We start from the raw sequence: 14,630 nt of genomic DNA on the forward strand, positions 1-14,630 counted from the left end.
AACCACATTAGCGGTTACAATACTCGGCGAAAAACAAGTATTGGCATATCACTAAAGACCCAAACACCACCGCTTATGTCGCACTTGCTAGTTTCTCATAGTATGATAACTTCAACTGATGCTAACCTATTACATTACATAGTAGAACGTAACGTATGTCCTTCGTCACAATTCGGTATTCTAAACCTTCGCTTTTTTCCTTCCTTCCCTCGACCAATTCTCGGTGAATTCCATGGTGTATCCGACGGCTTCTGTCGGAAAAGTGCGCGCATTTTGCGAAACGCATTTTTCGCCCCGACAGTCAATTTTGAGATGGCATCGACCATAGTTAGGACATCGATCAATGGGTCAATAATGGTTAAAGATACTCCATGTGCAAGGCAACACCATTGATTGGGTTACTATTACTCGTTTTAAGCTGCTCTATAGGTGCCGGTTAATTGCGAAAATTTCATTCCGTGCCATATTCATACACAAATTTCATCTTGGAATATTGGGCATTAAGCTTATCAGTAATCTTGCATTACTAGCTGGGAAAAACAACAAGAAGTAGTATCTCTGATGGCTTCAAAAGGAATTTCTTTAATGCATATATAAATGGAAGAACCGTTGATGATGGATTGATAATTCTTTTCCTCCAAAATATTCTCTTGCAAACAGATAGATAGACTATCAGTACAAATTAAACGACTACACACTACTACATGACAAAGGATCTTTCGGAATTGACCAAAGGTTGGTCAGCTTGTGAATGGGTTGAATTTCATTTGAAATCTGTTCCCAATGCATCATACGAATTACTGCTAAATCTACTAAAATCTCAAAAATGTGCACCAGAAGATCCTGCGTGGATTTCATTAGTGTCTGAATCCAACTTACAACAACAGTGGCAAGTGCTTCAGAGTAAATCGAAGAAAGAATCACTACCGCTTTACGGTGTCCCCATTGCGATCAAAGATAATATTGATGTGTACGGTGTAGAGACTACAGCTGCGTGTCCTTCATTTGCATATAAACCAACAAAGGATTCTAAAGTTGTTGAATTATTAAGAGATGCCGGTGCGATTATCATTGGTAAGACCAATTTAGATCAATTTGCTACAGGTCTCGTTGGCTGTCGTTCCCCATACGGTAAGACTACATGTGCATTTAGCGACAAACATGTTTCCGGTGGATCATCTGCTGGATCTGGGGCTATCGTTGCAAGAGGTGTTGTGCCATTAGCATTGGGTACTGATACAGCCGGTTCAGGTAGAGTACCTGCTGCATTAAACAATTTAATTGGATTAAAACCAACAAGGGGTGTTTTTTCATGCAAAGGTGTTGTTCCAGCTTGTAAATCTTTGGATTGTGTTTCAATTTTTGCTCTTAACTTATCAGACGCTGAACGTGCTTTTAAAGTGCTGTGTCAGCCAGATGAATCTAATGATGAATATTCCAGACCATTTACACCAAATCCTCTACGTAGTTATCCCAATGATGTCTGCATAGCGGTCCCCAAGACTGTTCCTTGGTTTGGCGAGACTGAAAACCCAAAACTATATGCCAATGCAATTGAGTCACTGAGACTAATGGGTGCAAGAGTCGTTACGATCGATTTTGAACCTCTCTTAGAATTGGCGCGGTGTCTTTATGAGGGCGCTTGGGTTGCAGAGAGATTTGAAGCTCTCAGAGACTTTTTAGCAACTGATCCTCCAAGCGATTCTCTAGATCCGACGGTAACAAAGATCATCAAATCTGGTGCTAATTATTCAGCCGCAGATGCATTTAAATTTGAATATAAGAGACAAGGTATCCTTAGAAAAGTGGAATCACTATTACAGGGTATTGATGTGCTTTGTGTTCCAACATGCCCATTAAATCCTACTTTGGAAGATTTAGAAAATGAACCTGTGTTAGTTAATTCAAGACAGGGTACATGGACAAATTTCGTCAATTTGGCAGATATGAGTGCATTGGCAATCCCAGCAGGATTCAGACCAGATGGCTTGCCTAACGGTGTAACACTCATTGGTAAGAAATTTACAGATTATGCCCTATTGGATCTAGCGAAGAGATACTTCCAAACTAAATACCCTGGTGGAACTAGAAATTACGGTATCTTCACCGAAAGACATGTGGGCACTATGGACGATGAACTGACAGGCCCTGATGTAACTGAGTCCAAATCTATTAAACTTGCTGTTGTTGGTGCTCATCTAAAGGGATTACCTCTACATTGGCAGTTAGAAAAATGCAATGCAACTTATCTATCATCTCCAAAGACATCCAAAAATTATAAATTATATGCTCTGCCCAAGACTGGCCCAGTTTTAAAACCCGGTCTTAGAAGAGTTGATGAAGTTGCTGGCTCGCAGATTCAATTGGAACTTTATAGTGTACCTTTAGAAAAATTCGGTACATTCATGTCCATGGTTCCTGAGCCGCTGGGAATTGGATCAGTTGAATTGGAAAACGGTGAGTGGGTCAAATCTTTCATTTGTGAAGAGGTTGGTTACGCGGCTAAGGGTTCCGTTGATATTACTCCTCTTGGAGGGTTCAAGCCATATATTGAACATTTACAAAAGGAAGGGGCGAAAGTCCAAAGACCTTTCAAGACAGTACTTGTCGCCAATAGAGGTGAGATTGCCGTTAGAATCATCAAGACGTTAAAGAAGTTAAACATTACTTCCGTTGCTGTCTATTCAGACCCTGACAGATACGCACAACATGTTCTTGATGCGGATATCGCAATTCCTCTACATGGTGTCTCTTCGACTCAGACTTATTTGGATATAGAAAAGATCATTCGTGCTGCCAAGGAGACCAATACTGAAGCTATCATCCCTGGTTATGGATTCCTTTCCGAAAATGCAGATTTTTCAGATAGATGTGCCGTGGAGGGTATCGTGTTTGTAGGTCCTACCGGTGACGCTATCAGGAAGCTAGGGTTAAAACATTCTGCTAGGGAAATTGCTGCTAAAGCTGGTGTCCCACTGGTCCCCGGTTCGCCATTGGTGACTTCACCATCCGATGCAAAGAAAATTGCTGCGGAACTGGAATACCCTATCATGGTCAAATCCACTGCAGGCGGGGGTGGTATCGGTTTGCAGAAAGTCGATTCAGAAGATCAAATAGAACGTGTTTTCGAAACCGTGCAACATCAAGGTAAATCTTTCTTTGGTGATTCTGGTGTCTTCTTGGAGAGGTTTGTGGAAAATGCAAGACATGTAGAAATTCAAATGATGGGTGACGGCTATGGTAAAGCTATTGCATTAGGCGAACGTGATTGCTCTTTGCAACGTCGTAACCAAAAAGTCGTTGAAGAAACACCTGCTCCTAACTTGAGTGATTCTACTAGAGCCAGGATGAGGAAAGCCTCTGAGAACCTTGGATCACTTTTGAAGTACAAGTGCGCAGGTACCGTTGAATTCATCTATGATGAAAAGAGAGACGAATTTTATTTCTTGGAGGTTAATGCAAGGTTGCAAGTTGAACATCCCATCACCGAAGCCGTCACCGGTTTGGATTTGGTCGAGTGGATGCTAAGGATTGCTGCGGATCAACCAATGGACTTTAATTCTTCTCACATCAACGTATCAGGTGCCGCTATTGAAGTGCGCCTGTATGCAGAAAATCCGGTAAAGGATTTTAGACCTTCCCCTGGGCAGTTGACTGAAGTGAAATTCCCAAAGTGGGCAAGAGTTGATACGTGGGTTACTAAGGGTACTAGAGTTTCTGCCGAATATGATCCGACCTTGGCCAAGATTATCGTGCATGGTACAGACAGAAATGATGCAATCTTGAAGATGAACCGTGCTCTAAATGAAACAGCAGTCTACGGTTGTGTGACAAATTTAGATTACTTAAGATCTATTGTGTCATCATCGATGTTCAAGGAAGCTAAGGTGGCCACAAAGGTTTTGGATTCGTATGATTACAAACCTTATGCATTTGAAATTCTGTCTCCAGGTGCACATACTAGCATTCAGGACTATCCAGGTAGACTTGGATACTGGCGTATAGGTGTCCCTCCTTCAGGTCCTATGGACAGCTATTCTTTCAGATTGGCAAATAGGATTGTGGGTAATAATAGTAAAGCGCCTGCTATCGAAGTAACTTTGGCAGGTCCTAAGTTAAAATTCCATACTGAAGCAATTATTGCCATCACCGGTGGAAAAGCTCCTTGCCTTTTGAATGGTTCTGAGATTTCACAGAACCAAGCAATTAATGTTAAGACAGGTGATGAATTGGCCATCGGTAAGTTAATCACAGGATGTAGATCATACTTGGCCATCAGAAATGGGGTTGATGTTCCTGAATATCTTGGATCCAGATCCACTTTCACCTTAGGTGAAATTGGTGGTTACAATGGAAGAGTATTGAAATTAGGTGATGTTTTATTTTTGAACAAGCCAGAGTTGGAGGCCACCTCATTACCTGGTCCAGAATACGCACCAGAGTCTGCTCCAGAAGAATTGATCCCTCAAATTTCTGGTGACAAAGAATGGACAATTGGTGTTACCTGTGGTCCACATGGATCTCCAGACTTCTTCCAGGAGGAGTCAGCCCAGCAATTCTTCAGCGAAACTTGGAAGGTTCACTACAATTCAAACAGATTTGGTATTAGACTCATCGGTCCTAAACCTAAATGGGCTAGAGCTGATGGTGGAGAAGGTGGTCTGCATCCTTCTAATGCCCATGATTATGTGTATTCAGTGGGTGCTATCAATTTTACTGGTGATGAACCAGTCATTGTTACCTGTGATGGTCCATCACTTGGTGGATTTGTTTGCGAAGCCGTTGTCGCTGAAGCTGAAATGTGGAAAGTGGGTCAGGTAAGACCAGGAGATGTGATTAGATTTGCCCCCATTTCATACGCGGTTGCTAGGGAGCTGAAAGAATCTCAAGATGAAGCCATCAGCACACTCTCAAAGACTTCTCTCAATGTTTTGACGTCCAACTTGGAATTATCCACTTTCGAGAATGCAATTTTGGCAGAAATACCAAAGAGATCTGACTACTCTCCTAAGGTTACTTATAGACAAGCTGGTGATCGTTACATTTTGGTTGAATATGGTGAAAACCAACTAGATTTCAACGTTTCTTATCGTATCAATCGTTTAATTGATTTGGTTCGTAGACATGAAACTGTTGGTATTGCTGAAATGTCTCAAGGTGTTAGATCTGTGCTAATAGAATTTGACGGTTATAAAATCAGCCAAAAGGAGTTATTAAGAACATTAATGGCTTATGAGAATGAAATGCATTTCGATAAAAACTGGTCTGTTAAGTCTAAAGTTATCAAGTTGCCTATGGCCTTTGAAGATTCAAAGACTTTGGCTTGTGTTACTCGTTACCAAGAAACCATTAGATCCACCGCTCCTTGGTTACCTAACAACGTTGATTTTATCGCAGATGTCAACGGTATCACCCGTGAAGATGTGAGAAACATGCTTTACTCTGCCAGATTCCTGGTTTTAGGTCTGGGTGATGTGTTTTTGAGTTCACCATGTGCGGTTCCCCTAGACCCACGTCAAAGATTCTTGGGTAGTAAATACAATCCTTCCAGGACTTTCACCGAAAGAGGTGCTGTTGGTATTGGTGGTATGTACATGTGCATTTATGCAGCTGCTAGTCCTGGTGGGTATCAATTAGTGGGCAGAACAATCCCAATATGGGACAAATTGTCGATATACCCAAATGCCAAGGACCCTTGGATGTTATCACCATTCGATCAGATTGAATTTTATCCAGTTTCTGAAGAGGAATTGGAGAAATTGACCGAAGATTGTGAAAACGGTCAATTTGCAGTTGACATTGAAGATGGTGTTTTTGATCACAGAGACTATCTAGAATGGGTGCAAGAGAATGCTGAGTCTATTGAAGAATTCCAAAAGAAGCAACTTGGTGAGAAGTCAGCAGAATTTGCTCAATTGATCCAAGTGTCTAATTCAGAGTTAGAACAATCGCAACCCAGTAAACCCGAAGTCCAGGAGTCTTATCCTGAAGATGCTGAGCTTGTTTATTCGGAATATTCGGGTAGATTTTGGAAACCAGTTGTCAAAGAAGGTGATTTTGTGAAGAAAGATCAGGGACTAATTGTAGTGGAGGCCATGAAGACTGAAATGACCGTGGTAGCTCCTCAAGATGGTAAAGTATACAAGATTTTGCACAAGAATGGTGATTTTGTTGATGCAGGTGACGTAGTCGCAGTATTACAATAAGTGTAGTCGTAATCATGATAATCGTAATAATAGTCAAGATGTATTTTAGTTAAATTAATTATTCTCATTAATGTGAGCCTAAAATTAAGATGTAAATGCACATATAATGCTCGCCAAATCCAAATGCCTGTTAAGTATTATGCTAACTTTTTGCATTTTATATATAAGAATAAAGTTATATTTACTAAACATCAATAGCTTGGTCATTAAAGTTATTAATTCGTGCTCAAATAATAATTAGCGAGTAGCACCGTGATCTTCATTACTTTGATCATATAATGGTGTAGAGCTGTCACCAGAATCTCTATGGCCAGATACGGGTAAAGAGCCAGATCCAGATGGACCAGATGTATTTGCAGATTTCAAATCTAGAGAAGCCTTTGCAATCTTTAATCTCTTCATCATACGGCTCCTTTGCAACCTGATTGGCAAATACGGAATATATCCCTTTTCCTCTGACTTCAAAAGATGAATGACTGCAATAATAGCTAACCAATAGACGATGTAACTGGTCACTGAACCATAGGTAGCACTATTGGTCCAACCAAATATGGCAGTTAGAATCATCCAACCGCCATCAGTCTCACCATTACAGCAGTTAACATGCCAGACAGATCTAGAAATGTCATATGAACCAGGACCACTACCGACTTCACTCATATCTTGACCGCCGCATTTATTGATATAGTCCTGTAGTTCCAGTTGCCAAACACCTTTTGAGAACAACCCAGCTGCAATCATGTAAAGGAAGCAAGTAGTGACCACAAGACAAATCTTCAACGATAGGGACTCAGAATATTTGAAAAAGAAATAACCAAATATACCGCTGATGGAACAAGCGCTAAGCATTGATAATGGGATTGAAGTCAGTGGTTGATCTATCCCAACACCACCAATAAATACAACAGCCTCCAAACCTTCTCTCAACGATGTGATAAATGGTAAGATGAAGAATGCGTATTTTTCACTGAAGTTGACAGTTTTATTGCTATGTGCTCTCAAAAGCATGCCTCTATCGGAGTAAATGATTGATGCTAACTTGATTCTAAACTTTTCCCTCAATTTACCAATACGTAAAAAGAATAATCCCATGGCAGAAATGATTACTGATGCGAAAATACTTAGAACACCTTCGTAAATGTGTTCACTGGCACCCCAAATATCAGCACCGATATGGTAGAAAATTACAATAAAGGTACCACCGATGAGCATACAAAGTAATAATCCCAATACACCACCAGAAATAATTTGAATCTTTAATGTAGAATACAGTTTTACGCTATCAATTGATTTGGAACGTTCCCTTTCCTCTGGAGTTGCACCATCCATAAAATCGTAGACTTCCTCTTCTTCTTCTAAAGATAGCGGTGCTAGCTCTTCTGTACGACTTCTACTTTCACTCAATCTATCCTGGTCATCATGGATGGAAAGAGCTTGTTTGACTATTGCCAAAAGAATAGAAATAATAACAATGATCTCTAGGGATTCTCTTAAAAAGATGAAAAAGATTTGAAATGAAAAATAGTTTTCGAACCCCATGGTAGCAGGCACCTTCGATCAACTTGTGGTACCTATTGTCAGAAGGCTTAAAGAATATCTTCGATACAATATATCATGTAACTCTCTTTAAGGTTTTTGTATCTTTGGTTCATTACATTTTGCACCTATTTTTCACCGGAAATGTGTCAAACCCCGAGAACGTGATTTTCACGTGACGTAAACTATCACGTGATCTTCCGGTAGACGCCCAGGTAAAGCTATTATAGCATTAACCTCGATCATTCCTGCTTATCTGCTCCATTTATTTGATATTGATATGTGAGCTTGCCGCCAATGACATCTTTTGCAGTTTGTGGAGTTGTCTAATGCTGTAAATAAAGAGCCATGACATGCCCAATAGACCGAGAGTAGTAACAAAGATAAACCCAAAAGACGTTTCCTCGATGAAATTTTCTAAATTCATACCATATAGTGAGCCTATCCATAGTGCAGCCCCTAATGAAAGTGTGCCCATGGCAAAGCGGATCCCCAACAGCATTAGTTGATTTCGGTTGGAATCTAAAACGATGTTGATAATTTCTTCAGTGGTTTTGGTGTTAGAAATGGTACCTTCCACTGTTTGTACAATCTCATCAACATGTGTGTAGTAGGTCTCTAGTAACATTTCAATTTCAGCATGATCGTCTTTAGCTCTCAGGTTCCCACGTAATTTATCACTTAAATACATCCCGCAAAGCATATCATCTTGCTCGAGGATATCGTTAAGCATTTCCCTCACCAGAACAGCTTTCCTACGAAACACTGTTAATTTTTTGTTCTGAACCAGCAGAAATCGTAGTTTATCCCTAGTGATACTGTATTCCAAATCCTCGAGGATACCATTGCAAACTGTCAAGAGAACTTTCATCTCACTTGACATATTGGACAGCGCTGACACGAAGATAGCTTCTAAGGCTCTGAATTCATAGGGTAAAGAATCCTTATCAACTACTTGGTTGCCTAATCTCAATTCTAAATCTTGAATGAATTTCTTGTGAGTTCTTGAATCCAAGGAAATTCCACTTCCTACAGAATCAAATACAACAACCATGTCAGGCATGATGAGCGCTCTAGTGGTGAGCAGACTTATAAGAATTCCATTTTGTCTCACCAAGAGACTGGGCACTAAATCTTGTTTTCTTGACCTTTCAATCTTTCTTAGATCTCTCGGCAACAGCTCATGTTTGGAAACTAAATCTTTCCTCTTCATCTCTACTGGATGGTATTGGCCCACTTTATCAAATATTGTACATCTTATGGTGCCTGATCCATAGTTGTATAGTGCGTTGTTCCTTTGGAGTAAATTCTTTTGTAGAAGAGTTGATGCTTCAATGTCAACTTGGTGCCAGACTCTCTTTGATTGACAAAAAGTTCTTACTAACGATGGAATCCTACGAGTGGTAATTGACCACATTCTGGTACACCTAATGAATCTCTATTGCCGTTCTCTCTCTATGTAAGTACTGTTGTTCCTGTTGTAAAGGTTTTGCCCATACGTATTCAATCTCCATCTCATTTTGTAAAGACTTAAAGAGTACACAATATATATATACAAAAGATTATACTCCTGGAGGTAGCGGATAATTTTGGGTTAAAAAGAATTTCCTTGTGCAAAAGTACGATGCCCCCCAAGTGTTATCTCTGTTTGGATTACAAGTACAGTGGTTCTGGATTCTAATATCTTCTTCTACTGGACATGATAGGAAATCAGGATGATGAAATCCAAGACCATCAAAGAAATGAATTTGAGATCTGTCCAAAAACAATGCAGCGGCAATTGAATGAACAGGAGCATCCCCCCATCTTTCATAATAAAATCCACCACTTTGATCCAAATATTCGAAATACTTATCGTAGGCTTCTGATCTCCAAAAATCTAATGAACCAATTTCAAAATTTGACCAGAAATGACATAAGTTATAGGTTTCACCATTATCATCTGAAATGTATTTCATCAAATTGTTTTTATGCACTAGATGTGGATATTCTTTCATGAATTTCCTTGTGGTGGACCATAGTGTAGGGATGGTAGCTTCGTATTCAGAAACTGATAAAATGAAACCATACTTCTTGTCATTGACTCTTAAGAACTTGAAAAGATCGTATTGGATATCGCAGAAAATGGTAATATCAGTGTCGACTCTCCAATACCAATTGTACTGTTGTAAAAGTGGATGACGGTAGAATAAACCAGCTTGGTACCTACACATGTGTCTGTAAGGAACAGAATCACCATAGATTACACCATTATCCCTCATTGTTTTCAACGTGGTGGACAACTTATCTTTGTCAATTGATGGTGGTGTGGAGAATTGTTCCTTGGGGATCTTACCGTATTTTGCTTCACCCGATACCAAGTTACTTGTGACCCTCTTAAATTCATCCGTAAATTCATCATCGTTGAGAAAAACCCAATCGTAATGGTATTTGTGGTTAAAACGATCTTCCACATGTCTAATACTATGAACTAAACTCCAAAGATCAGAATTCCTTGCCAATGTAACCATCACCGCATTTTCTTTGATACCATCATCCTTAGGATGCACAACTTTTTGTGCCTTATCAGTAAATGGCATCAGATATTCTTTGTTACTAGGGTCACTAATTGCACTCGTGCTAGCAATATCGGTGCCAGTATTTAATGTGGTTGCATCTTTGGTGGTTGAAGATGGTGCATGCATAATAAATAATAAAGTCAATAGAATGCAAAGCGCAGTAAAAGATATCCTAATACCACGTCTGTATTTCTTGACCAGAAATGCAGATTTTGGCATCAATCTCTTCCTTTGAATAGTTGCCATGGTTCCAGGTTCCAAATTTCAATGTTAACCAATTGAGCTCGTATTAGGTTCGTTCCTTCAGGGGTATCAATATTTCAAGACGTTTAAATGTGATTTCAATAACTCTTGATGCTTAAAACAGATCAATTTCTGCTTGTCTTCGCCAAAGTTCGCAGTTTGTTTAATGTTTTGATCAAATTTGTTTTTATAGTTTGGTGTTGACTGACCGATGTTTGAGCCCTTCTCGAATGTGAATCAACGCCAATATCGCAGGCAAGCTGGTTAAAGATTCGAGAATTGCGGAGTGTACACGAATTGAGATTCGATGAAATTTGATTTGAATCGAGTAGTAGAAGAAGTATGTCTGTTGGAGGGGCAACCGCTTTCTGAGAGATCACTGGCTGCTATTGTGGGGGAATACGATGATGGCCCAACACTTTCAAAAACTATTAGAGGCATTGGTGCTGAGAAAGATTTCAACACTAGATTTATTGCTGATCGTGCTGAATGTGTTGATGTCAGGGGCAAGAAAATTAGAGTTTGTCACAATTGTCAAGATTCCTCTCAGGTTCACGAGCTATTCCTTTTCATACATGGGCTAGGAGGTGAATTGGAACAATTTGAACCGTTGTTAAGACTCGTCGATGCTATGGATCAACGATTTTTAGCACTAGATTTACCAGGATTCGGAAAAAGCGATGAATGGGATGAATATCCAATGTTGAAGGTTGTAGAAACAATCGAAGAGATTGCAGCCAAGTTCAATGCTGCAAAGATAGTTCTCGTTGGTCACTCAATGGGGTGCTATTTAACATCACACTTCTATGAAGCTTACCATAAGGTTCACTCAATAAATCGAATTGTTCTTTTATCACCGCCGAAGAGAGTCCTTTATGAATTACAAGGAAACGTGGTACAATGGGGAATTTGGTTCGGTTATAAATTGCCATGGTTGTTCGATTTCTACAGATCTTGGTTTGATCAATCAAAGGGCTTAGCAAGTTCAGGCATCCGAGGCTTTTTCAGTAATGACACTATTACCACTATCCAAACTTACAGAAAGCTTTGGCAATTTCATAATAATGTTCAAATTAAGTCAAGGACCATCTTTGGATATCTATCAGGTTGGCAGCCTATACAATGGGATAAATTAAATCAGATCTGGAATGTAACCGCAACGACGCTGGTCGTCATGTGTGGTGATAGAGACGCAGTAACGCCAATAAGTGCTGCTCAGGAAATTGTTGAATCTTTGCCAGAACATATGGAAAAAAAATTGGTCACTATACCTGACTGTGGTCATCACGTCTGTTTCGATACTCCAGGGGAAACCTGTAGATTGTTTGCTCATTACGTTCTCAATAAAGATGTGTAAGTGATTATAATAGTATGCGCACACATATAGATAGATATATAAACTCATGGTAATAACAATAACAACATCTTAAAAAAATTACAGATTTACAAAAACTACAAATATTACAGATTACCAAGTCTGTAGCAATTCAACAAGATCAATTCTTCCTGATCTAGGTTCACCAACTTCAAAAGAAACGGTTTTTCTTACATCATCACACATTGCATTGTGAGCACAAGACATCACACATATGTTATCACTTGGATCACATTCTTGAATATCATCATGAAGAAGTTGTGGAATATGAGGTCTTGACCTTCTAAATTCCACGTGAGAAAATTCTGATTCTATTTCATCCATATTAGTAGTACTAACAATATTTTCCTTAATTTTCTCTTCGGCCTTCGAACCATCTTCGGTGCCTCCTACTCCAGTTTCTTCAATTTCTACTTCTCTTTGAGATCCATCTGATGAAGATGTTCTATTACCTCCATCAACGTCAAATCCTAAGCGATCACTTTTATTACGAGGTTGGGATCTTGTCATGTAGACAATTGGTTTCACAAAATCATATTCCTGAAGTCTCATTAGTTCAGTTGCCAACCATTCGATATTATCCGAAATCTTAATGGTCCAATAGAGTTTTATAAATTTCACATTAGACTTACCAGCTTTTTTCTTGTTAGCAATTTCTTTAATGTATTCGTAGAGACCAACAACACCATTACCACCACCAACCATGATAACTTCATCATATGCGTAAGCGGTTTTATATTCACCGTAATAACCTTCAATGGCAACTCTAGTGGTAATCTCTTGTTCAGGATGTTTTAAAATACGCCTGTACATTTGTTTGGTAATACCATTCTTAACTCTAATCAAGAATTTAGTATCACCATTATCTTCACAGATCACAGTAAATGGATTTGACTGGAAAAAATTCCAACCTTCCAAGAAATAAACATAAGCAAATGATCCTGGTGTTGGTTTCTTTATACTAACTGTAGAAGGTATAGTCATCACCAAGGTATCATCATCAACCAATTTAATGTGAGCTAATCTTAATCCAAACTGTGAAATTTTTAGAATCCTCATAATTCTGTCAAAACACCAAACTGCCGTTATAGCATAAGCATGTGGACCATCCCCAAAAGGCTTGATATGAATCCAAATACCAATTAAAAAGAAAACAGCAAGCACAATGTGACCATACAAGAAAATACTGTAAAATCTGTTTCTAATCATGGGTAATGATTGTATCAACATAATACCACCACAAACCATGGCAACTGATCCCCATCTCCACCAAGCAGTATATTTTCTTGTATGAATTTTTTTAATCCAATAAGAATTGATTAGCATAGTAATTGTATGAACCAACGAGGATACTATTGCCATACGACCAGTCCATTTGTGAAACGCATAAAAAGTCGATATTTTCCAACCTGTTAACCATATCAAGAAATTATTACGACCTGCAAATAAATAAAGAGCATCAATCATAAATATAGTAATTTTTGCAGAGCGATCACCCACGTATCTTGAAATTTGCTGTTTTCTTTCCTTCCAATATGTGTTATTCTTATAATAACTATAGTTGACAGATTCACCAATGACAATCAAAACAAAATAAGCAAACAATACAAGCGATTCAAATCTCGTTGGAATAACACCACCAAACATAACCCTGGTAGTATGCTTTTGATTGAAAAGCGCGGGCATGGTAATATGTTTTCTCCATAGACGTGCAATTGGATTTCTGATCATCGCTTTCTTGCAACGCATAGAGGCATTAGGGAAAAATCTGGAACTCCAATGTTCAATAGAGCTTATTAGCACCAGCAGGGCCCAAAATCCCATAAGACCTGACCCCCACCATACACCTCTCTGTTTGTTCAAAGTTCTCAAATGTTTGGATTTTGCAGCATAGGTTGGATTTGGAGACGGTTTAGCACTGGCACTCTTTGTCATAGAAGTAACAGTACTGCTTAAAGTGGCACTAGTGTCACCACCACTATTTGCATGGCGGATGAACAAAGTGTTGTTGAAATTCATACCAGTGGGTGATGATTCCTTGGTAAGCTTTAGCGGAAATATTAAAGGTACTATTACAATTCATTTTACAGCAACATTCTCATCTCATATTTCTTTAGTCATCTTTATATGAACTCCGAAACACATATCAATACAATATTGGAATCAACTAATCGATCAAAAAGTTCACACCATACTATACTATCCTCGAAGATAGCTCAAAAAAAGAGAAAATAAAAAAAATATTGCACCCATATTCGATCACCTTTTTACTAGCATTTGATGCCATTAATTTCAACCTGATTAGCTTTTGAAAATTCCTGTCCACGAGTGGTTCCTTCAACAGGTTCTTTGATGAAGGCGTATTTCCTCATCTTAACAGCGATGAACCCGAAAACTCACACCCGCATGGAACTTTCGTCAATTGCACCCTATAAAACCATAAACAGTACAATAGCGCAACTGCAATGAAGATTGGTTTTACGATTCCCTTAGTACATACGTCTCTATCATCCTGCAAGGAACTCTAAAGCCATTCGTTTTCGAAGCGAAGATGCGAAAGGGTGCAAAAAAGCACATTTCTTCGAAGGGAACCTAGCGCCACGGCTAGTCAACCAGCTTTAAAAATGAAAAGAATGAAAAAAGGTGACTATGTGACTAGAGCTGCACCCCAGATTTCCAAACGGCATATATTTCGAACTCCGTTTCTGACAA

At 39.1% G+C, this 14,630-nt stretch overlaps 6 protein-coding genes across 6 annotated transcripts; 2 read left to right on the forward strand and 4 right to left on the reverse strand.

Annotated features, from left to right (window-relative positions):
* Positions 1–704: 704 nt before the first annotated feature.
* DUR12 (bifunctional urea carboxylase/allophanate hydrolase) lies at positions 705–6,206 on the forward strand (the record flags this gene model as incomplete). Its single annotated transcript, XM_002497542.1, has 1 exon — positions 705–6,206. The coding sequence occupies one exon, from the start codon at positions 705–707 to the stop codon at positions 6,204–6,206; it is 5,502 nt and encodes a 1,833-aa protein (XP_002497587.1).
* A 237-nt stretch (positions 6,207–6,443) lies between these two features.
* On the reverse strand, positions 6,444–7,745 carry FTH1 (Fth1p; the record flags this gene model as incomplete). Its single annotated transcript, XM_002497543.1, has 1 exon — positions 6,444–7,745. The coding sequence occupies one exon, from the start codon at positions 7,743–7,745 to the stop codon at positions 6,444–6,446; it is 1,302 nt and encodes a 433-aa protein (XP_002497588.1).
* A 262-nt stretch (positions 7,746–8,007) lies between these two features.
* MFM1 (Mfm1p) lies at positions 8,008–9,159 on the reverse strand (the record flags this gene model as incomplete). The annotated part of the gene is made up of 1 exon (XM_002497544.1): positions 8,008–9,159. One exon carries the CDS (start codon positions 9,157–9,159, stop codon positions 8,008–8,010), a length of 1,152 nt encoding a protein of 383 aa, XP_002497589.1.
* A 145-nt stretch (positions 9,160–9,304) lies between these two features.
* Positions 9,305–10,546, reverse strand: KTR3 (mannosyltransferase KTR3; the record flags this gene model as incomplete). Its single annotated transcript, XM_002497545.1, has 1 exon — positions 9,305–10,546. The coding sequence occupies one exon, from the start codon at positions 10,544–10,546 to the stop codon at positions 9,305–9,307; it is 1,242 nt and encodes a 413-aa protein (XP_002497590.1).
* A 304-nt stretch (positions 10,547–10,850) lies between these two features.
* On the forward strand, positions 10,851–11,900 carry LDH1 (triacylglycerol lipase; the record flags this gene model as incomplete). The annotated part of the gene is made up of 1 exon (XM_002497546.1): positions 10,851–11,900. The coding sequence occupies one exon, from the start codon at positions 10,851–10,853 to the stop codon at positions 11,898–11,900; it is 1,050 nt and encodes a 349-aa protein (XP_002497591.1).
* A 111-nt stretch (positions 11,901–12,011) lies between these two features.
* ZYRO0F09086g (ferric reductase family protein) lies at positions 12,012–13,937 on the reverse strand (the record flags this gene model as incomplete). The annotated part of the gene is made up of 1 exon (XM_002497547.1): positions 12,012–13,937. The coding sequence occupies one exon, from the start codon at positions 13,935–13,937 to the stop codon at positions 12,012–12,014; it is 1,926 nt and encodes a 641-aa protein (XP_002497592.1).
* Between the last annotated feature and the right edge of the window lie 693 nt (positions 13,938–14,630).

The sequence above is a fragment of the Zygosaccharomyces rouxii genome (assembly GCF_000026365.1).
Source record: "Zygosaccharomyces rouxii strain CBS732 chromosome F complete sequence".
Classification (NCBI taxonomy): domain Eukaryota; kingdom Fungi; phylum Ascomycota; class Saccharomycetes; order Saccharomycetales; family Saccharomycetaceae; genus Zygosaccharomyces; species Zygosaccharomyces rouxii.